Consider the following 24,271-nt stretch of genomic DNA (forward strand, 5'->3'; position numbering starts at 1 on the left):
CCTGATGTATAATTTTACGGTGGTGGAAACCCCGATTCAATCAATTTGGGTGAATAATGCAGATTATGCAGATCAATTTTAGGGAATTTTTGGATATTCTTTTGAACGTTTACCCTCGCCCTGAGAGAATTCAGTTACACTGAGGGAATGACCATAGACAAAAGGTACAGGAGGAACTTTCTCCCTCATACTTCGACAATTCAGTTACACTGAGGGAATGACCTGGGACAAAAGGTATGTATAAAACCAAATTTTGGCTCCTTCGAACAACTTTTGCAGAAAAAAAAAAAAAAATAGTTTTGCAAAAAATAATTCGACGGATATTTTTCCGATTGATATGGTAATTTATCTCAGTATGATATCACATGCATAACTTGCATGATTTGACAGCATCGACATTGGTGGCCAGGATCCATTTCTGTCCAAGGTAACCGCGAGACTGCGCCGTAGCGCGGCGCCGTCTATGCAGCTTCGATTCAATTAACTTCTGTCCACTGGCATTCGTTAATCAAAGAACAAGACATGGCTAATGATAGGTTTGTCAAAATTCGTTTCAGCGCAATACGCATGTCTCGAATCGAAGTTGGGCGCGAGAACGCTATAGGACGGTGGTAACCGATACCAAGTTATAAGCCTCAAAGTACTCGATATTTTTACAGTTATTGCAACAGACCCTAAATCTGCATCTCGTCGCGTTCATCAGATTTCAACTTCATGTCGAACGATACCATTATATAAACCAAAGCGTGGTTTAAGAGTGATGAAGTATAGTGAAGATTGGAAGGGGCATTTTTCTGGTGTTTTTTGTGTTAGAAGGTTGGCTGCCCTTTTGAGTCCTAAGAGCTCCATACTTCGAGTACTTTAGCCTGTGTCACACTATCAAAGCTAAGCATCAAAATATCAAGGTCAGGCGTTTCGATTGGCTTCTTCGATGACTTGGACCAATCACAGCACTTGACCTTGACATTTTGATGGAGTATCTTGATAGTGTGACATAGGCTATTGACATGTCCGTATTCTCCCTGTGTAGGTTTCCTGTGGCTTAATATTGTTAGTCTAAGAAAATTTTTTGTGAACCAAAGTGCAGTCTCTACTTTTGAAAGTGCAAGAATGAAAGGTTTTTCTCGGATCTCGGCCACCAACATGTACTGCCGTGCTAAGGAAAAACGCCGTATGAGCCTTCGGACGTTGCAATTGTCCTTCGATAAAACCCGAAATTACTGGGAAATTGTTAATTTTTTATCCAACATTTTCGGACGATTTTGTACGCAATTTAATCTACAATATCTGTAAATTCAAGGAAAATGTGCATGAATGTCATCAAAAATACGTATTTTATCGAGAAAATTTGGCAACTCTCGAATGTTCATAGGCTTTCTCCTTAGCACGGCAGTGTAGGTCTCAGGGTTTTTCGGGATATTTTTTAATTTTTAATTTATTTCCCGACTGAAAATGACTCAGTTTTGAGTTGAAACGTCTCGAGTATTTTATTTTTGTATTTCAGCCTTGTTTCTTGTTTCCCCCTTGTTTTTCTCCTGAAAAAAAAATTACTGGACAATCTCGCTTGTGTGAGGAGCCAGCGAGGTTCATTATCCGATACAGTCAAGTATTAATTGACGGAAGACAGTCGCTTCTGCTGCGGTGCGGATACGCGCGTAGATCATTTCGAAAGGACACCGTGGCTGAAGTGCACTTGACAAGCGCGAGGGTCTGGTGGGTATCAGGGGACTTCTTGAAGACGCTCCAGCTCCATGCGTCCCCGTGACGCCTGCCCGGGCCTGTGGGCCCTGTGGGGGATGGAGCCCAAGTGGAGTTGTCCTCGAGGCGCTGCGCTCAGCTCTCGAGCAAGGAGACAAACCAGAGGGACACCACTCTTCCCTCTGTGACATCCGCGCTTCAACGGACAGTAACCAGACGACGCGACGTGAGACGAGATCGAATCGAGGCATCGAGGGTTGGAGTTACTTCCTATCAATCAGCACTTGGTGTGTGGCGTGTGAGCAGTGGCGCAGCGTGCTTTACGATGTACCGATTAATCTGTCATTTAAACCTATGGAAATGGATCGATAAACAGGGTGTTCGCTACGAACACCTTAACCATCGATTCTTCACCACGGTTTCATATAGTGAAAAATCGATAATAATCGATCGTTCACGCCTCGCTACGGCGTGTGAGGCTGTGAAGGGCCCGATTCCCGGTTGAAGGTACTATCGGCGGATCTAGCAAAGTGGCAACGTTGTTTTTCTGCATTTAAACCTACGGAAATGTATCGATTCTTGGAGGGGCCAGGTCAGGTGCTCCAACAATAATCGATTATTTAACATAGGTCTAAATGGAGGTAACACGGTGTTGCCAAATTGTTGGATTCGCTTCTGCGAGGTACACACGGAAATCACATCTCTTATTCTCGCTCATTACGCGACAGGCTTGTTTATCCTGAATTTTTGTATCGCAAAACCGAATGAAGAAAGTACACTATGCGTAAGGGAAAATAGTCTTTCACCGTAGGTTGTATTATTTTTAATTCTCAATTAACGCATTTAAAGGGACAAAATTATGACAAAAATTGAAAAACAAATTTTATAAGTTGATTTCTTCTGAACGCGTATTTCTCGTTAGGAGCCGTCCCTGAATTACGTAACGCTTCACGTAAGCAATGAGAATGTCATGCAGATTTAAACGTAGAGTAGAATTCTATTTTCTCGCTTTTCCATTCAAAACTTTTCATTCTGACATAGTAATGGTTTGAATTGTATGATATGACTTCATAGATGAGGAATTGAATACTATTGAGTATTGATCCCAGTTGATTTTCCCTTCGATCGGTTCGCCACACTGAAAAAAAGTTACGGGCTATGCAGACATACCGTCCGTTCCGGGCTCAGAGGCCGAAAGTCTCGGGTGCTGGAGCCGTTGTTCGATTTCTCCGGGTGCCGCGCCCGGAATTTTCAGCCTCTGAGCCCGGAACGCGGACGGTACGTCTAGCCCGAAAGAACGGCTTCCAGAGCCGGATTTTTTTTTCAGAACATACAGACTCACAAGTTTCTGAGAAAAATTGAAGGGAAAAAACGCACATAAAGGTTGGGAGGACCGCATCTGGACCATCTTTCATAATCCAAAGGTGCTTAAATCCTCGGGGGTCGACCATTAGCCGGGCGAGCACATTTTTTCGACGTCGTGACAAAAAGGTCCGAGCGGGAGCTGGGCGGGGGAGGCGGGGAAAAGCGTTGTAGATGGGTCTGCTTATAATATTGATCTGTGCACGTTGTCCACAGATTGAAAAAATATTCATGAGCGGCGGATAACGCCTCGTGGCAGTGGCAGAATAGTTTATTATTGGAGCATCGAGAGGGGCAGCCTCAGCCACGGGCGGTGTGAAGTATGAAGTGCGGAGGAACCTATACGGTACACACTTTAGTATATTATTGCCAAGTGTATGCCCCACACTTGGTGCTCGCTCTGTCCACCTCTATCGATAACAAATTCATTAGACTTGCATATTTCCTATGTCTCTCGCTCGGTGGGCCTCGACGCTTATGATGTTCATCCGTTTAGCATTTCCTAAACGTTAGAATCTGGCCTTAAAAAATATATGGTAGATTTTACTATACTTTGACCACAGTGATACGAGTATGGTAATGAACACCAGATTTTATGGTAGTATTCACCATATTACGGTAAGTATACCAAAGTTCTGATGAATACTACTATAACTCTGGTTATCTTCACTAAATAAAGTATCACCGTGTGGAAAATGTCCGTATATCTTTTATGTCTATCGCTTTGTCTATCAATTTCAATGATCTGCCCACAGCACAAAATTTCACTCCAGAATTTTTATGAGTGTACATGCGCTGTATAACGTAGCCGATTGCAGTCCGTATAACCGAATTTTTCTACTACTCACAATCAGTCTTCGTCTACGTTTTTTTTCTGTGTCTTTTTCTTTCACTGGAAAAAAAACTCCGGCCGTGGAAGCCGCACTTACTGGCTATATAAACATACCGTCCGCGTTCCGGGCATAGAGGCCGAAAGTTCCGGGTACAGCACCCGGAGCAGTCTAAACTACGGCTCCAGCTCTCGGAACTTTCGGCCTCTAGCCCGGAGCGGCCGGTACGCCTGTACAGTGTACAGCCCGTAACTTTTTTCAGTGTTTTTGACGTGAATCTTCCTGCGTCTTGTCCTCGACTCCGGGAACGACCGTCTGTCGAGCTCCTCCTCTTCTTGAAAAAAATCTCTCGGGTTCCACGCAACGGAGCTCGGTTTCCCACCAGAAGCCGGAGCCGAGGCTGGCGACCGGTCGCGGGAGTTCGTGAGAAGTAAATAAACGACGCAAATAAAATAAAGCCGAAAAATGGAGACGGCCACGCCATGGCGCGGGTGCTGCCGCGGCCGCGGTGAGAGGACGGGATACCGACGCGATGCGATGCGGCATGCGTTCGTCAACGGAGCCGGGCCGGGCCGGGAAGTGGGCTGAAAGTTGACTCCTCCAACTTGGAACTTGCAGGTTACAATCATCAGCGCGGACACGATACCGCGTCGTCCTTGTTGCCAGTATTCAATCCCGCAGAAGAAACTCTTCGTGTCGTTGAGAGATTTTACCTGCGCTAGTACCTCACACTGAAAAAAAAAGTAGCTTGGATCAAGCATGATGATTCTTGAATTTGCCGCCAAGAATTTTTTGTTCTTCCTTTAAGCTGACTTTTTCTTGATACAAGAAAAGTAATGCTTGGGTTAAGCAAAAAAGTAGCTTATATTAACCAGAAAAATTCTTGATTTAAGAAGAAATACTTCTTGGCAGCAAATTTAAAATTCTTTTTTTCCAGTGCAGACTGCAGACGATACACTCTTAAAAATCTAGGAGTGAAACTCTCTACAATATAGTGCCTAAAAACCCCTCGTAATACACTGGAAAAAAACACATTGGATCTAGAGTCCAGCCTCTTGAAAACATTGACAAAAAAAATACTCTTGATTCGATCGGATTTTTGCTTGGATCAAAACGAAATCCGCTTAAATTAAGAGGCTTAGTTCTTGATTTAAGCTAGATTCTGATTGAATCAAGAGTACTTTTTCTTGTCGATGTTTTTAAGAGTCTGGACTCTAGATCCAATGTGTTTTTTCTCCAGTGTATGAATTCGAAAGGCGAATTTTATTTAGAGGCCCGGTACTACTTTTGTGCCTGAAACCTCGGAGTAGCCATTCTATTTAAGCTCGGAACTTCCGATTCGGTGACTAACGAATCACAACGTTGGCACGTGATTTTGGTACCACCTCGCGAGATTGTTCTAAAAAGGGTCCGACCCATCGAAAACCGACAGATCTGATTGGTCGAGTCCGGTAACAACGGTGTCCACTGGTGTTGGCGATTGATCAGATAAACCGGGGCAAAACTTCCCAAAGAGGTTCGGAACTTTAAATAAAATTCGCTTGAGGTGAAATTAGCACTTTAAAAGCGTATGCCACTCCGCAAAAAGGGTAGATTTCTCTCCGTAGGGTGTAAGTCACTCCGTAAGTTAACTTTACTCACTTGGGCCGGCATCTAGTGGAGTGAAGTTTTAACGTTCCTTTACGCAATCATAATGCTTTCAAGTCTGCGCGTATTTAATTAAAAATGTGTTGAAATTTACACGTAATTTTCACTTTAAACGCTCGCCCGTTTAATATTTCCCCATAAAATGTCATATATTTTGATTTTGATCATGGAAACCTAACCTCGCTCACCGGTGGAGGGGAATGTTAGATAGCGTTGGTGAAAACTTTTCTTAAGCTTGGCTCCGATGCGCAAATCCGACAACAGAGAGCGCGGGTGTAAGTGTGACCTGGCCCTCGAAACAGATCATAATTGCCGCTTCGTGTGTGAAATCTCCTCTTTAATAGCTCCCCCCTCCCGGTGTCGTGCTTGCGTTAGTGTCAGTGTGTGTTTTATCCCCCGCCCCTCCCCCCATTAACCCATCGAGGAACATGACACGATCACACTGTGGCCCGGCCCCCTCCCCCCTCTCTCGAAAGAATGGAGCTTCGTCGCCTGGATTGTGGATTTTTTCTCTCTTTTTCGTGGCGGCGATGGGGGATCGGGGGAAGGGGGCGGGGGGGGGGCGATCGTTTTTCCCAGGAATTAAACGGATCCACCGAGACTCGTGGTCGTCCGACCTGCTGCCGGCGACTTGAGACCTTGAACCGGGCTTCTTTGCAGCTTTACCTGCCGCAGTGCCGCATGCGCGGGAAAAAACTTGAATTTGAACAAGCGAGGCTTAGAGTACCTACATTGACATGCAGAGTATGGATATTTGCGTGCGGGTTTTTCATTGCTCGCGAAAAATGGACTGATACGGTGCGCTTACGGCCGTGAGTAAACTGACAAAATGGCGATTTCACGCAACCGTCGAATTACAAATGGAAGTTTTTGCCAATAAAGGTGAAAAGAGAATCAAGCCAACTAAAACTCTTGGACGGCACATCTAACAATCATGGAGCAAAAATAGAGCTGAAAAAGGGCGCAAAAGCTAGTTTTTCAAGGGAAACATTTGGGGGTTCAAATCAAAGACTCCTAATTCATTTGAAAGGCACTAAGGAATCCCCCTAGTGCAGTTAAACCGAGCGATTGATCTTCCAGCAGGAGAGTACACTGATGCCAGCTTGTAGACTTGTTTTAATTTTATACAATTATGTGAAATCCACTGAGATATACGCCAAGAGTATAAATGAGAACAAATAGGAACGATTAAATATTCTAAGGAAAGCACCATGTAGACTTTCAAAGCTCGATGTACTTATTTACTTCAAAATAAAATTGTCAGTATTTACATGTTCACCGAAAGGATACATGTTCGAACTTTGCTGCTCATCTCAAACCAAGCATCGCCAACTTCGTATCGAAGCTTTGCCTCCAAGTTTCCCATATTATAAAATAGTACTAGGAAATGAAGTTTGCCCTCAAACTTCAAACTTTTAAAAAGTAAAAATGTAGAGAAAATAATTGATGAACTCATCTGTAAAAAATGATGTTGAAAAGAGCATTCTAATTTTACTGAGGCATGTTAAACTTTACGGATCTCATACATTCGAGACTCGACGAGGAGGAGGAGGATGATTAAGTTCGGGAATTGATCTTCAAAATCGAAAAACTTGTGTCTTAATTCAAGAAACGAGACATTATGTTTAACGTTAATATTTTTCAATAAGTCGCCTTATTTAATTCTGCTTTAAAAGTTTGTCCAATCCTCATAAAAGCATGACTTACTGCCTAATCTATCCTTGAATTTTACTGATATTTGAAAATTTAAACAAGGTGGAGAATTGGTGCTGGGTCCACACCATTTCGCGGGGAGAACAAAGCCAAGAAATTCCAAAAAATTTCAATTTGAGTCAAAAAATTGTCCGCCTAGTTACGTACAGTTCGGGCCAATTTTTTAATAGTATTTTTTCTCGTTTGTATTTTTAAATCAATTTCGAATAACTTTATACATTGAATTCGGTAAAATTGCGGACTTATCCTCAACACATCCGGCAACTCGAGGGAAAGACTGAAAAAAGGAGTAGGGAAATAAAATAAAATAAGAATGGACTTGGGAGGAGGGTAGGTGGGGAAGCAATATAATAATAGGCCAAGACAGAGGTCCTGCGAAAGGCGGAGAGCCTTAAGGATAATCTTATTCATGAGGGCGCTGGCGCTCCGAGGTGTGACCAAAATGCTTCCCCAGTGGCCCATAAAATATTGGAAGGACTGGCATGCAAATGTCCCGTCGCGGCCGCTGCCCAAGCTGCCCGCTCTACAAATGAGCCTAATCTAACAGTCAAAACACTGGCCAATTTATTTTACTGCCCCGGTCCAGGCAGCACGCTCCTTTAAAAACGACTTGCACCCCCGGTTTCGCCCTCGCGCCTGATATTTCTTATTTATGCAACCCGCACGGCCCAGTTACCCGCCCTGGACCCTTCACCGTTGCGAGTGTTCCGCCGAATCTCGGACTTCTCCTGCTGCACCTTACGAGTACAACTTTCACCCATTAAAAGTTGCTTTTTTCCTGTGGTTCATTTAGCTTTTATTCCTTGAAAGTGAAAAAATAACAAAAACAGTTTGAGAAACTCACCATGAGGAACCCAGCCGTGATTACAAGTTTCACAATATCTGATGTGGAGTTTTCCAGGGGTAAAACAATCACAAGCGCAGCCCGGCACTGTGCATCGTATCGACTGAAACAGACAAGCAAAACTTTATTATTCAACAATCCCTATAAAATTGGAAAAATAAAAATTTCAGAAATATATAGGTCGTTTTATTTTTTAACAAAGAAACAACACCTTCTCGACCATTGCGTTCAGATAAAAGTCAGGTGAGTTGTTATACTGTCACTTTGCCGTCAAATTTTAGTGCTCATCATTTACAAAATACTGACGATCCTCAGAAAGTACGGAAGAAGATAAAATTGCTTCACTGAAAAAACTCCGGCATTGGAAGCCGTACTTACGGGCTATATAAACATACCGTTCGCGTTCCGGGCTCAAAGACCGACACTTACGGGTGTAGCACCCGGAGTAAATGAAGCTACGGCTCCAGCACCCGGGCGTTTCGGCCTGTGAGGCCGGAACGGACAGTATGTCTGTATAGCCCCGAAATTTTTTGTTTTCAGTGCCATTTTTTCATTATAACATCAAAATATCACACGACACACGGGTGCATGTCTCAAGTATATTACTCCCATTTCTCAGGGTGGAGTGGCAGGTCTTGGAATTCTTTCTCCTGTTTAAACAGTCTGAATGATGGCGGCCGTCAGCGGGTCATCTCGGGACTATCTCTGTCTTCTTCAGGATCAAATGGATCAGAGGGAGAGAGAAAGAAGATAGAACTATCTTCTCGAATCAGAAAATAAGCCTCCCGCTCAGACGCCAAACTCGATAATCAGACGTTAATGAAGTGCAGTTACAGCCTCGTGGCAGGGGTTGTTCTACAAGGGGGCTGTTCGGACAAAAGGGGCGCAACAGCCTCTTTTCGTCCGGTTATGGGGCTCTCCGTGACGGAACGGTGCGGCGCTCCGATCGCGGAATAATTACTCGGTAAATAATGAAGACCCTTAATGTCAAACCAATAAAAGACGGGATAAAAGGCTACGGGAGGGAAGGAGTGATAACAATGCCGTGACTGCCGCGGCTGGGACGGCGAGGTGCTTTTCCGTTCTGTTAAGTCATCGATGTCTTCGGCATTTTCGGTTGTGTCTTCGGCTGACAACGAATCGAACAGCTGCACAGGGTGTTTATCAAGTTCCAAGTCAGGGTGAGTGAGAGGTTGTTGCAGAGATACACTACCTCGCACCAAACTGGCTCTTATAAAAACGTTCATGGGACGGTTTTACAAATCCTCAAAAAATTGAATTGGTCAAATAGCAATAAATATTTTTTGGATCGTGGAAAAAATGCAGCCGTCACATAATGACATTGTACAAAATGTTGATCGAATAGACTTCCGAAGTAGACAAATTTTCAATTCAAATCCTTGTCCTGAAAAATCCCCCTCCTATCGAAAATATAGGATCCGCACGAGCTGATACCACTATTCGACCACGGGAGAGCTCGTGCTGCATACACTGAAAATTGTAGGCGCACGGCTCATGCGTTAGAATCACCTCGCCACGTTAGTGGAAGGATATTTTTTGAGTGTTCTAAATAAGCTTGTAGTGATACCACTATTCGAACACTTGAGAGCCCGTATTGCCTACTATACAAATTGAAGGCGAACTGACATGGCGTTAACGCGACTTCTTCCCATTCGGTAAAAAACGAAATTTTCTTTCTGTCTTAACTCAAGGAAATATTTTTACACCATTCGCATGCGAGAAAAAGTAGGTATCCGGTTAAATTAAGCCTCCACCGCCTCCCACTAACTTGCAATAAAATTGCAGTACCGTTGGAAAAATCGGAAAAATGAGTTCCTGAAAAGTCTTGTTTTATGAAAGTGAATTTGGCAACGCCGGCGGACACATACGACGTTACTTCTTTGTACGGCAGTGTGTGTACGTCTGTGACTCCTCCGTAATTGTGACTTGAACCGGGGTTAGATACTCCCCCCTCCCCTTCGGACTGACGCTTCATACCGCGCTTTATTTCTCATAATGATTCGGAGATTTTTCTGCCCCCCCCCCCTCCCCCGATCTTCCCTGGATCCGCGTTCGCGTGTGAATGGACCAATCAACGAATCTGTCATCTCACCACGCTCCACGCGAGTCAGGTGGGCCGGGGACCCCTTATTTTGATTAATCAATAACATGCTCCCTCCTTAGGCCCCCTTTTCCTCTCTCCCTTCGTCACTGATTCGGAGAGGGAATGAAATTGTTAGCTTTTCTTGTCCGCATGACCCCGGTCGTGTGATGTCGTGCCTGTCAGCGAGACGTTTTTCATACGTCGTCTCATTATTTGGACGCATTTCTGTCCATCGGAACTATGTGCATTATGACATGAGCCCTGTTATGCATATATTCTTATGGGTCGCAGGGCTCATGGCTTAATGCACATAGTTCCGTTTGATAGAAATACGTCCATTTGTAACCGCATCGAAGGACTGGCCGGGACGATCGAGTGGACGTTCAAATGAGTTCATTGAAAATAAATTAAGAGTCAGAAATGTTAAGGAGCCTATTGTAACGGTTTCATCAAATCGAATTTAAATTTGAAACTTGGTTAAAAAGCACCAGACTAGAGTCAAACGATAAAATATTATTAAAATATTGAAAACTCACTAATCAGAGGGAAATTTTTGTGAAAATCCGATGCGTTTGTGACCCACACTGGTTATCTTCCGGAACGCGACATGAGACATTGAGTCGCGTCCCAATCAGCATCGGATTTTGACAAAAATTTCTCTCTGACTAGTGAGTTTTTAATATTTTAATAATTTTTTAAATTTAATTTAGCTACACAAAAAAAAAATCATATTGGATTAACATTCAACATGATTGGTAGAAATATAAATACGATTTTCTGTTAACTAATTGTAAGACTTAACTTAGGAAGGGAAAATCATCCCTTCAGACTACATAATAATGGTGAATTTGCACGAAAAAATTGTATGGCTGCATTTTAATAGAGATAATTAAGCTAGGTTCGCAGTATTTTTAATTTTATTTTTCAGTATTTTTTAGTTTCGATTGCTCCGGGTGCTGCACCCGGAACTTTCGGCCTCTGAGCCCGGAACACGGAGGGTATGTCTATAAAGCCCGTAAGTACGGCACTCACGGCCGGAGTTTTTTTTTTTCAATGAACTTCTGAACCCCATTAAGATAATAATCCGTCAAACTTGTATAAAATTCTGTGTCTATAGGGTAATAGGCTGTTAACTGCCATCGAAAACGCGCAGGAAAGTTACGCAGACCCGCGACGAATCAGGCAAGGGACGGAGGCGGGGGTAGCGAGTCGAAAAGTTTGGTCGAAAGCCCCTCCGTCATTTACAAACTAGAAAGGAAGGGGTTGGTCGGACAATCAGGGATGAGAAAGAAGGGAGGGGATTTTAATTATGTGTTAATAACCAGTAAACAAGACGCAGGCAAGACATCGGGGAAAACGTGTCAAATGAAAAATTACCGTACGCAGTCATCCGATAAGAAAATCCCTTCGCCGCACTGTGGGGCGCGATGGATCGGAATAGGAATAAGATGGATCGTTATACGCATACTTTGGTTCACTCTTCCAAACTCAAGGTAGTGATTGCTCTATAAACGATCTTTTGATGTATCTCGATCGACTTAAATGACTTAAGTTGTTCTTAAATTTAAGGTAAGGCCGTAGAGAAGCTTGGAAATTTGGAGACGGGGGAGGGATGCACGGAGAAATTTGAGGCTCGCCTACTGCCGTGCTAGAGAAGAATACCGTATGAGCCTTCAGACGTTGTCAAATTTCCTTTGAAAAATCACGAATTTTCGGAAAAATTCGTAAATATTTTTATTCCAGTTTTCCGGAGGATTTTGCTCGTAATTTGACCTGAAAAGTTTGAAAAGTCCAAGGAAAAATATCCATAACTTTCTTCAGAAATACACACTATCTGAAAGAAAATTTGGTAAAATTCGAATGCTCATACGACATTTTTCCTACGCGCGGCAGGCTATACGTACGACTGGAATCACCATGTAAGGGTGCGTTCTCTATAATCGACCGTAGCTACGCGCTAATACGGCCCTGTTTTTGAGGTAACGTTTCAGCAAGTGCAAGTACACAGAGAGACGAATTATTCTGAAAGTTCTGTTGACATGGGAAATGGAACATAAATTGATCCTAACATTCGGCTGATTCTAGGGATTCCCGGTTTTTGCCAACGCAAACTGTCCCTAAATCAACACAAAGCTATTTGTCTTGTGTTTCACTTCCTTGGTTTGTGTTACTGAAAGAGTGTATAGGTAAAGCGATCCGTTTTTTACTGAGAAACAAATCTTTGATAGATCTATATAAATACCACTCTCTTCTACCTCTCAAATTAAAAGGATAAAACTTATCTAATTTGTAGATTCTTTGTATCCATTAAAAAAAAAAAAAAAAAAAAAAAACTCAACTCAAGAGACATTTCTGCAATGTTTGAGCTTTTTTTTTTTTTTTTTTTTTTTTTTTTTTTTTTTTTTTTTTTTTGTACGACAACGGTAGCTGCTTTTTTGGTATCTGGATTGGAAAACGTCTCAAATCTTGCACATCAAATACATTTACTGAACTAATCAATGTAGTTTGAGTCGGGCAAATTTCGGAATCGGAACACTGTGCGTCGGGGCACCAGAAGCGACACTCGCTCGTGTGTTTGCCTCCCCGCCCCGTCGAAGCGGGCCTGTTCGAGAGTGAGCAGGGGTGGATGGATGTGTTTAGAGTAACTTCATACTTCATATCGAGAGTGTCGGCACACTCTTGACAAGCAATACATCTTTGTCAGCATGCAGATAACACGTTGATTGAATTGAACCCGGAAGTGATTTTCCGCGCCCCGGCGCCCACGCTGACCGATGGGTCACTGCTCTCATGACAATAATTCCAGATCAAGGACTTCCATTTTCCCATGCTGAGAAAAAACGACGTATAAATACTCAGGAGTTGCCAAATGTACTGGATAAAAAATGTATTTTCAAAAAAAGTTATGCATATTGTTCCTTGAAATTTGCAGATATTTTAGATTAATCACGAAAAAAATTGTCTGAAAAATTGTTAGAATAATAGCCATAATTTTCCGAGTAAATTAACTTTTTAAGGAAATATGGCAACATCTAAAGGCTCATACTATGTTCGTCCTTAGCACAGCAGCATTCTACAGATTGATTATGTCATTAAGAGTTGTTACTCCCTCAAAAACTAAGAACGGTGCGTGCACATTTTGTTACTATATTCCAAGGAGTTCAGCGAAGCCGGAAGCAATGTGGTATAGAATTATGCTGTAAATACGACGGTACGTTGAAATTATGGTGCTGCAGAGCTTTGTTATTAATCTTTGACGGAAATTTTGCAAACGTTCATAAACTTCCTTTCAAAATGGCAGCTTTTCCGATGTTTTTTTGTTGGCAAAATTGCACTTCGGCTTATACGTGAAAAAAAGTGTCTTTCCAATCGAGCTTTGAAATTTTCTAGTGAAAATACTAGGGCACCTGGACTGTAGTGGTTCAACATTAAGTAAAAAATTCCTGAATCAGATGATAGCTTGCCACTTAATCGTCGCTACTCTGACGTAAGAGCATATCTCGATTTCAACATGACCCCTGTTTTCCGTTTATCTTTGTGCATTCCGGAGGTCATTTTGAAATTGAGATACGCCCTTACGTCAAAGGAACGACGTTACATGGACGTCGCTACAGAATGTGAAAGACGATCACGGATGTGTCAAAAGTATCAGGTGGCAACCAGGACGTCTTAAATGTGTGAGTGGCACGGCCGTAGCGCTTTGGATGGCGAGTGGCGAGAGGTTGCGAAAAGAGAACATCAAAATTCGCCGACAGACGCAGACGTCATGTCGCCGTTCACCGGACGTGCATTTACCACCAGCCTCCATCTTAACCGGCCGCGGCGCGGCGCACGGTGGGTCGAGCCAATAGGAGAAGTCGGACACAATTTTGAAACTTTAAAAGCTTATAACTCCGTTTATACAAAACTTTGAGCTTCTAAAAGTGGTTCCATTGGTTTCCTCGTAAAATTTTCATCTGAAATCACCCCTGTAAATTTAAAATGTAACGAATTAGACATCAAAATTTGCGGTTTTTGTTAAAAATTATATGTCTAACTCCTCTGATAGACTCAAACCACCGAGCGGTGCGGCGCGGTTCGTACAGCGGCCGTGTGGGACGAACTCCGCACTTACCGCACATCTTCAAACCATCGCTATACTGTCACTCATCTCTCTTGACGCTCTTGATGAGACGGAGCTAAATGGACTGGATTTTGCAATAAGGAACTAAAATTTCTGGCTTCTAGACCTTTTAACGTTAAAAATAGCAGATGTTTAAGAAATCTACGGAGAGGCCGATTTTGGCCCTTAACGGCTCTGCTTCCTTCCCCGCAACTATGAGGTCACTGTCAAAGTTTCCCAAAAAAGCAGATTTCCGTCGAAAAACCCCGGGAGCAGCGGGCTGATCGTTGGACTTTGTAGACGAAGCCATAGACAAAGAAGTCATAGGGAGTATGGAGCGATCCTCTTGGTTGACATGGTTGGTTCCTATTGACTGAGGAAGAAAATAATTATGGACTTACTGTCGGGTCTTTGGTGGGTTGCCGTTACTTAGTCCATTACCTACCTCCTATGTCCATTGCCACCACCCGCTTCCACCAATAGGATCCCTCCGAATCCCTTTGGTCGTCTTTGTCTATCAGTTTCAATAATCAGCATGCTGATGTCTTCTTTGTCTATCACTTTCAACAATAAGCTCCCAGGGCTCCTTAGATCCCTAGTGCAGAGGCTCACCTCAAAGAAATATACTTCACTCCTGTTCCTTTTTATGCCCGGATCTTACATTAAATCTTCTAGAATACAACGCTAGAGTCACAATTAATGATTCTTATCTAGTTATCATACTTCTTCCTTCCAAACCGATTCTCTGGGTGGAACCTCGACGTGGCAACAGGCCGAGAAGCCGAACGGCGAAGACTCTCGACCTGACAGAAAGAGTCCCATTATCAAAATATAACTCGAAACAGCGATGCGACTCGTTTAATTTCTAATCCGGCCGCGTTTTGACGTTTGATTCCGTGCTGCCATTAATCAAACGTGAATCCGTCGTTGGGTCGTTTGGATCATCGTGCCCACTTGACGAGCAGTGCAAGGACCATTGTGCACACTCGAACATTGCCATGGTGAACCGGAAATCACGCACATTTCGTGTCCACTCCCAGGGGCGCTTTAAAGTCACAAAAAACTGTGAAATTCTTCCGGGGAAGGGGCACAATATCGTACATAATAACTTAACGAAAGGGCTTCGCTCCCTGACCGCTTCGCGGTCCAACCCCATAAAGCGCTTTGCGCACTGTGAAAAAAAAGATCGGAAGAATTTACCATTCCTTCACGCTGTATTTCACACAGCGTAATTTAGAGTCAATTTTGCCAGAAAAAAGGTAAACCTTACTATATGTATACTGCTACAGGCAACTATTCCTCTCGCAGAATCGACTCTGAATTCATGCTGTGTAAAATACAGCGTGAAGGAATGGTAAATGCTACCAGTTTTTTTTTCAGTGTGCCTTAGGAGTTGTGTATTACGCGTTACTCTTTATGATTTTTTTAAGAATATGATTTAGGATTTGAATCATGTCGATTAATACAGTTTTTAAGGTTTTTTTTGCATTTTCATTTCTGGTCCATAAGTATTTATGGGAATGACGGTTCAATGTACCACTAGACAAGGTACAAATTTCAGCATTCGGATACATGTGTCTTCACCAAAATTTCACGTAAAACACGATGCGCACAAAAAAATCACCGAAATCAACTCCTTCCGAAGATATTTAATGATTCTTAGTGCGTGAATTGAAACCACCCGCTCATGAAAACTCAATGCTCTACGTGATTCACATCGCGCGCTAAACGTTATTATGAACGTCTCTGCGATAAAAAAATCTGGCAACCTCAATCTTGACGCTTTGGCTCAGCTATAGCAAATTACTCATAGTTTGAAAAACACATGGTGGGAAAAGAACATTGCTTGATTGAGAAGCTTGCTGAAACCGTTGTAGTGCGCGATTTGACTCACGTAGAGCTTTGAGTTCCCTGCGAGCGGGCAGTTCAAATTCCTCGTAACCAATGTGAAATAAAAATGTTAATATCTCCGTTAGGAGTTGGTTTCAGTAATTTTCGTTGCGCGAATCGTGTTCTACGTGAAATTCTGGTTAAGAAACATATATCAGAATGCTTAAATTCGTACCTTGTCTAGTGGTCCATTAATCGTATAGCGTTCAGTCGGCACTCAGGTGAAGAGGGCTTTCCTCGGACGTGATGAGTGGCTGTGGCAACTCCGCGAGCGCCCGGTAGAGGGAGCGCAAGGAGTCCTCTGAGCATGACGCGGTGACTCGTGAGTTGACGTGTCCTGACGTCGTGTCGTTGTCGTGCTTGGGCGTTGCGTCCGCGTCGGCCAGAAAGCGTGCAGGTGGAGCCGGAGCATCCCAGAGGGCCTAAACATCAACAGGATAAGATCGAGACAGGGAGTTGCGCTAATACTGCCAACGTTTAGTCGCCCCATCTGTAGGCCATCTATACGTAACGCCGTTCATATTATGCTTACATCTTCGGGTGTAATTTCACTAAATGTTCAAAGATATCCAAGGCCAATTATTTTTGACAAGAGTCCGATCAAAAAAGGAGTAATAAAATTAATACAATAATGGAGAATTTGCATGCAATTTTTTTATAGCTTCATCTGAAAGTGCTTAAAGAGCTGATTTCACAGTATTTTTTATAATGTTTTTCTGATAAGGGAAATAGCATGAAAGCAGCTTTAAAAGTGAGAAAATGCACCGCGTAGTGACGTCATCTGGCGGCATTTCCCATTTAAACACACGTATTTTAGCAGATTTGATCATTTTGACATATCTTCTCCAATAATTGATCGATTCATGAACCAATGGTATCCTCGTCTTCAGTTCACTCAGAAGTTTCCACTTAAACTCAAAATTCATCAAATTTCAGACACCTGCAAATGCTCTATTGCGTCATTTAATCCAAAAATGTACGTTCCAAACTGACGAATCCGACTCTTAACACTGAAAAAAAAACTCCGGTCGTGGAAGCCGTACTTACGGGCTATAGACATACCGTCCGTTCCGGGCTGAGAGGCCGAAATTTCCAAGCGCAGCACCCGGAGTAATCAAAGCTACCGCTTCAGCACCCGGAACTTTTGGCCTCTCAGCCCGGAACGGACGGTATGACTATATAGCCCGTGACTTTTTTTTTTTGAATCTAAAGAATTGCGTGTTTTCGGTTCAGATAGTGCCTCGAGATGGAATAAGAAAAAATTACGGGTAGCTCTTCCGAAAAAGACAGTCAAGGGAAAGGGACGCAATGAGGGAGGTGGAAGAAGGGGGAGGGGCGGGAAAAACCAGGAATGTAATAAAGAACACGAGAATCATTAGCAAGTGTTGTACGTCGCCCGAGTAAAAACAGTCAACAGAGTCGAGGGGGAGGGAACGAGGGGAAATTACAAGTAATTGTTAGAGTTTCGCTGAGTGAGAAGAGGGCGGATGCGGCAGTTAAGAGTAAATAAAATGAAAAGAGTTGAAATTAGTCCGTGTTCTAATTAATTCCATCTTGCATATTGCAGCCCTTTCGACCGGGACCCACCATCGTCAGATCATGCACTAAAATCAGTTGCTTGGATAGGGAAATGATGGATTTAGTCGCACCATCTGGCAACAGGCTGAGGACCCCGAGGCAGGAGACCCGCCACTCACCAGCAAGCTGAGGAACGCGCAACCAATTTCGCCAAGAAAACCCAACTGCTACGCAGTTGCCGATTGGAATCATGCACGTTTAGTATGGATGGAAGCAAGTGATATCGATATGGTTTTACTTAATGACTTTCAGGATGGATATTGATCCTCGTAGAAAACCATCGGCCTCTTATCCACATCATAGACTAACTTAATTTTTACCAGAGATTGATGAGTTTTCGATGAGTTTTCGATGAGTAAGTCTCGTTCCTCCTGTTGGTTACCTGGAGACTCATACATTTCGAAAAAAGGAACTACGAATTCTGGTTCATTTTAGAAACAACGTATAAGCCATATTTTCCCCTATGTAGATAGGTGCCTTTACAGATGAGCTGGAAATCGTGGTTCCTTACGGCAAAATGAAGTCCAAACTGACTTGAAAAAAAATTCCGGCCGTGAAAGCCGCAGGAACGGGCTGTATAGACATACCGTCCACGTTCCGGGCTCAGGTGCTGAAAATTCCGGGCGCAGCACCCGGAGCAGTCGAAGCTAGGGCTCCAGAACCCGGAACTTTCGACCTCTAAGCCAGGAACGGACGGTATGTCTATACAGTCCGTAACTTTTTTATCAGTGTAATGAAATGAAAAGTAAAAATAGTGTTAATCCTTTGGAAAATACACAAATAGCGTGTAGACGAATTAAAAGCTAGTCTTTGGAGGGGGACAATGTTGATGATTCTTAATCCCCTTAAAATGATAATTGGCAACGTAGGAAGGCGAGGAAGGCCGGCGACAGGGGCACAACAAGCCGAATCGGGGCTTGACAGATTAAAATGGGTCCCTGGGGGTGCTGCTCAGGCAACTTGGCTGCGCCTACCCTTCTTTTATCTTGGCATTATTTTATATCAAAGGGGTGTCACAATAAATGATGTCAACTTGGAAGGAGTTGCGGCGTCGTCGCACGGCTAGCCGGATGATTTATGTATGCACGTAGAATTATTAACCAAAGGGGAAAAAAAGGACAGAGGTCCGTGGTCGAGCGTGATGTGCACTGGCCGGCCCGAGGAAGGGTCTCGCATGGAGTTGTTACCGGGTAAATGAGCCGTTCTCCAACGCGGCGAGACGGTCACGTTATCTTCATCCCTCCAAAGCGTGGAATCCCCCCTTTGAATCCTGCCCTTGAACGAATTAGGAAAACTTTTTCATTTTTCATAGGAATATTCTCTTCGACATTTCTCTGGCAAAATGTCAATTCCTACTTTTCGAACGGAACGCAGCAGCGATGTTTAACATGAAACGCGTTTACGCTTGTAAAACAAGAGGAGAAATTTTCTGTTGCATCGATTGAGGGGCTTGGAGGATAAAATGCATGAGTGCAGTTTTTGATATTTCAAGAAATACGTGTTTGAACTTTCAAAATTACGTTGGATCATTAAGGCGGAAAGAAAGTTTAAACTGACTTTTTGAAGGTTAAAAATTCTGATTTGGGGCCGAATTTTTCACAGAATATGCCTTAAGATTCGTTTAAATGTAAATAAGTCATTTTGTCTGGAAAATTAGAAAATTAGATTAGAGGGGGTGGTCAAGGAAATTATTCAGCTCTTTAATACCTAAACTCGCTGGTTAAAAAATCAGAGTGCACAGCTTGAGAGTGTTTGTCACCTGATAAGAATAAATCAAAGACAGGCGGCTTTTTGTAGGTGCATAATACTGCCGTGCTAAGGAAGAACGCCGTAAGAACATTCAAGAGTTGCAATATTTCCTTCGATAAAAGGTTTATTTTTCAGGAAAATTAGGAATACTTTTTCATGAAATTTTCAGAAAATTCAGGTGAAATTGCAAACAACAATATCTGAAAAATTAGAAGAAAAATATTCCCAAGTTTACCAGGAAATTCGTGTTATATTATTGAAAATTTGGCAACGCCTAAAGGTTCATACGCCGTTTTTCCTTAGCACGGCAGAATAGCACGTGACACCGCTCAACGTAGGAGTCCGGTGGCGCTAGTTGTGAGCTCACAATGGGAGCCCGGCGTTGAATACAGCGTAGTGGGCGCGGGACGGTAGGCGACCCGAAATTAGGGCCTCAGTCGAAAGAGGCTGGAGATAAGATCGGAATCAGGACTATCACTGACTATAATGGCGTTGTAATTGGTTGCACTCGCATTTTGTCACCTCGGGACCCCCGACCCGGACCCAACCTCAGAGTCGGAAAGTTAAGTGGCCGGGGTCCGGGGCCTCGGGTACAGATTTACATTTGACAAGGGCTGAATTTGTCAAGAGCTCTTATACCTGCTGTGAGAGGCCCGACCCGACCCGTCACCTGTTTTTTTTACTCCGTATCTCGAGTGATATCTCGGTGTCATCTCGCCGAGTTGTTATTTTACAGGGGATTAGGCGTCTAATAGAGGCTTCGGTGTCATCGAGAGTATTGTCAACCCCTCTCCTCACCGCCCCTCCGCGACAGGGTGGCCTGAAATGACTCGACGCTCTTCGAGGTTTGCGTCCGTGACTGTGACTGGAATTCCAGATTCAACAGCAACTTGGGACTGAAATCTCGCCTTATTTTGAATGCAATGCACGGATAATGTTAGTGGTTACTAGATTCCTGGTAATCTAAGATCTCCAGGAAGTGTAGTAACCGGTACTAGATTTCTACAGTTTTCAGTCATGCATTTTTTAGGTTTGACAGTCGCCACTAACAGTCGCCTGATAAGCAATGTCAGATATATGTATAGAGCTGACTATTAGATTTCTTTTGGATCATATAGTCAGGAGTCTGGTAACCAATGACACTTTTTCATTCATGATTCGTGAATGACCATGGCCGGATTTACCTACTTGCCGCCCATGGGTCGCCTGTATTTTGCCGCCCTCTTCTCATTCATTTTGAAACATCAATAAAACCCATCAAGTGAACGTGCCGGAGGGAGAAGGGTGCATAAGACGCGTTCACTCATGTGGGACACATTTTTCGCGTAAGCCCTGTCAACACTACTAGCAAAAGTTCACGGAACTTCGAGCGAAAGTTCAGTTCCGTAAACCTATCTTTGTGTAGACAAGGCATTTTGTTTGTAAGAAATGAACTAAAAAATTAAGAAAGAATAAACATAAATGTGGTTTAATAATTTTAACTTCCGCTGCCGTGCCGCGCTGACCACACTGTGTTTGGCGCAATGCGTGAAGTGTTCATGTGGTCTTGTAGGCACTGTGCGTTTCACGTCGCGCCGACCGCTGTTGACCGTACTGTGTTTGACGCAATGCGTGAAGTATTCATGCAGTCTCGTAGGCGCTAATATGTGTTACATGCCGACCGTCGCGCCGAGGGCTTCTCCTTTTCATCTCAAGTCCTCGTCATCATTTCTCTCTGCGCCGCGCCGCTCCAGGCCAAATTACGTGTTCGGTCTCTCTCTTAACTCAACTAATTAAAGGTGCGCAGTCTTTTGTACCACCGAAATACGACAAAATTAGAAATTAATGAACTCTCAGGAAATGAGAGATTTTGTCACCTTCTTTGTCTTCTTTTTGTTTGTAATTTTATTCTGAATCCGATATTTTTGTACCTGCATTTAAAAAAAGTGCAAAATTTGCCGCCCCCTAATTTTGCCGCCATAGGCCGCGGCCCATGTGGCCACCCTTTTAATACGGCCCTGTGAATGACAAATCAAAATTTTGATTTTTCAATTATACGCGATTAATAATAAAATTCAGCTTGATTTCAATTGTAGTGGTGATAACCTTCATGGACTTTTCCGAAAAAGAACATGAGTTAAGGATGGTTCTCACGTTATTCATAAACTTCTTTTTTCTGAACCATGAAAAATCAGAGTTGCAATCAGTACGCAATGACAAATTTCAAAAACCGAGACACTCTTTTCATAAAACAGCCTCTGCCTCCTCTAAGTCTAGCGACCAATGCATGGGTGCTAGATTATTTTTTAGGTGAAATCAGATAATCCCTATCCCTAAAATTTTTGTCGAAAATAATTGCAAGGAAACACGCAAACGGGTGCAAGGGGGAGGGGGGTTCTCTGTAAAATGCGTTGAGTTATATTAGAGAAAATTGTGAGTTGCATAAACTTTGGAGCATCTCCATGCAAGCTACTGTGCTCATTGTAAGAGGCTTTAATACTGACGGCGGCATGCGGCGAGTCTTGCTTTCTGGACACCGGGTCATGTCGGGCGGCAGAGGTGTCAGACTGGAGAAACAACTTCATCTGACACTGATTCGGTGTTCGCACGGTCCAGGTCGGTCGGAGCCGCAAACGGCCAGCTCAGCCGAGAATTAGAATTTTGCCCCCCCCCCCCCCCCCCTGCGTCTGTGACGGTCTTTTAATTTTCTTGATCGTTGAAAATTTCCTGCGACTCACCTGTGCCGGCGGCGGCAGGCCGGGACTCGAATTTACATTTTAAATGCTCTCCGACTTAATGGCTTTTGAGTCGGATTTGTCACTCCGAACAAGCGCGATGACGCGATAGAACGTAATCTTCAGAGGCTTTCGTGGAAAACACTCCGTCACCCGTCCAATTGGGGTTGGATTTGCTCGACGGTCCTGATGGGTCTCACCCTCGGGCCCGGGGGACCCAAGTGACGGGGTTTCATGACGCGTCTTTTATCGGGCGCTTGATCGCGTTTTGAAGGAAAGCGGACGTGAGCCCTGGAATGAAGTGAGCATATTACGTGTGACCACGGTTTTGAAGACCATTAGACCTCGCATTTGGGCGAGCTCGTTTCAGATTCCTTAAGTAGATGACAGAAAATACATTCCTCTCGCGTTCGTTTCAATCAGCAGTAAAGTGCTGGCACCGAGTCGGGAAAGACAGAATTTCTGGAAAATATTACGCTCGCAGGTGATTTGCTCTTATGCGCCGAATTTTTTGCATATCATGAGTAAATCGAGTTGCACAGAGAAAAAACCTCGGTTTTACAGATCCATAAGTTTAGGACGTGCTTTTTGGATCAACCCCAAATAAATTATGTAAAATGCTCTAGGCTTTCCAAATTTTCTGAGTTAAGGCCAAGAAGAGGGTGTCTGTTTCAGTGGACCCACTCGTTAGTTCTGTGAAAATTTATCGGCATCAGATTTGATCCTGAGACTTACTGATCTTAAGTCAAGCGCACTGCAAGCGGGCCAATAGAACCGGTATTGTCATTGGTCACATTTGAAGGGCTGGGTGCAAGAGGGGCATTTCTTAGTTACAGTGTCTCAAAATCTCAGCCAACGTTTTGCCTACTATAATTGAAGCAAATATATGTGATTTGTTGTGACTTTTACTGAATATTCTTTATGATTTAACAGTGCCGAAAATGTACAATTTCAGAAAATTGACTCAATACTTTCCTTTTTAAAATAAAAATTATCACTGGAGATTCTGAAAAACCGCAACCAAGAAATGTCATTTTTGCACCCAACGCCTTATTCGTCCACGGCATAATCTCGTTATATTAACCCTTTATTGCATACCGTTGCATGAAAGAAAGAAAAAAAGAAAAAAAATGACCCCAACTGTCTCCATTGTCGACAAAACACTGCACGGTATAGATTTTCTCTCCAAAATCAACGATTAGCGCATGCAACAAGGGGTTACTACTAGGAGCGAGACAATTGGCTGATTTTTCAAGCCATCTCGCAACCGAGATGGAAGTTGAGATAGCGAGGGCGAATGGTGGGGGCAAGGGGTAGGTGAACTTGAAGGACGAAACAAAGGAGGCGTTGGACACGCGGAGAGATGAAGAGATAATTAGCGATCCAGATGGCCGGAGCGCGGTGTGGTGCTGGTGCGGGCAGTGCGGCTGCGGCCACCCCGCGTCGCGCGGTGCGTCCTCCGTGGTCCGTCTTATCCGGCCCGGAGGACCAGGCTTATCCGGCCCGGAGGACCATGTGCAGCGTCGTCGTCGCAACCTGCAGCCCCTGTGCCTCGCCGCGGCCCGACCCGGCTCCCGATCCCGTCGCGTCGCTTCCTTGGCCGCTGGAAAAAGCCAACTTGCTGATTCACCCAATATAATCAGTACATCGCAGCTCTCCCGGGCCTTTCGTGGCCTCTGACCGAAGCTGCGTTGTCATCTTTGAATAAATATCTTGGGCAACTTCTTCAACAGACCAAGGATGCTGGAAAATACATAGAATTAAAATTCTTCAATGCGTTTTCGGATACAATCCATCATCAGAAACTAAATTTGGTTCCTTGATGAAATTGTGCCAACGTTTGCATCCATCCACTTTTTTCTTGGATGTGGTTGTCATTATTGCCAGAATAAAAACCAAATGTTATAGGCGCACTGTCACCAGGAGGGATTTTCGTTTTGTTCTGAGGGAGGTTGGCAGTGAGTCAAAAACTTAACCAAATCTTTTGGTGGAAATTCGCCTACGGTATGTTTTCACTCGAAACGCTGTTGGGTTCCGGAC

The 24,271-nt window shown here is 43.6% G+C and overlaps 1 protein-coding gene across 4 annotated transcripts in view; it reads right to left on the minus strand.

Annotated features, from left to right (window-relative positions):
* Positions 1-24,271, minus strand: part of LOC109041868 (zinc finger protein basonuclin-2) — a 293,909-nt gene that overhangs the window by 163,279 nt on the left and 106,359 nt on the right. For all 4 annotated transcript variants that reach the window (XM_019058365.2, XM_019058363.2, XM_019058364.2 and 1 more), the window contains one exon: positions 8,095-8,197. In XM_019058365.2, the coding sequence (XP_018913910.2) occupies positions 8,095-8,197 (103 nt within the window). The remainder of the gene's footprint in view (positions 1-8,094; positions 8,198-24,271) is intronic.

This window comes from Bemisia tabaci, chromosome 2, assembly GCF_918797505.1.
Source record: "Bemisia tabaci chromosome 2, PGI_BMITA_v3".
In the NCBI taxonomy this organism is placed as follows: domain Eukaryota; kingdom Metazoa; phylum Arthropoda; class Insecta; order Hemiptera; family Aleyrodidae; genus Bemisia; species Bemisia tabaci.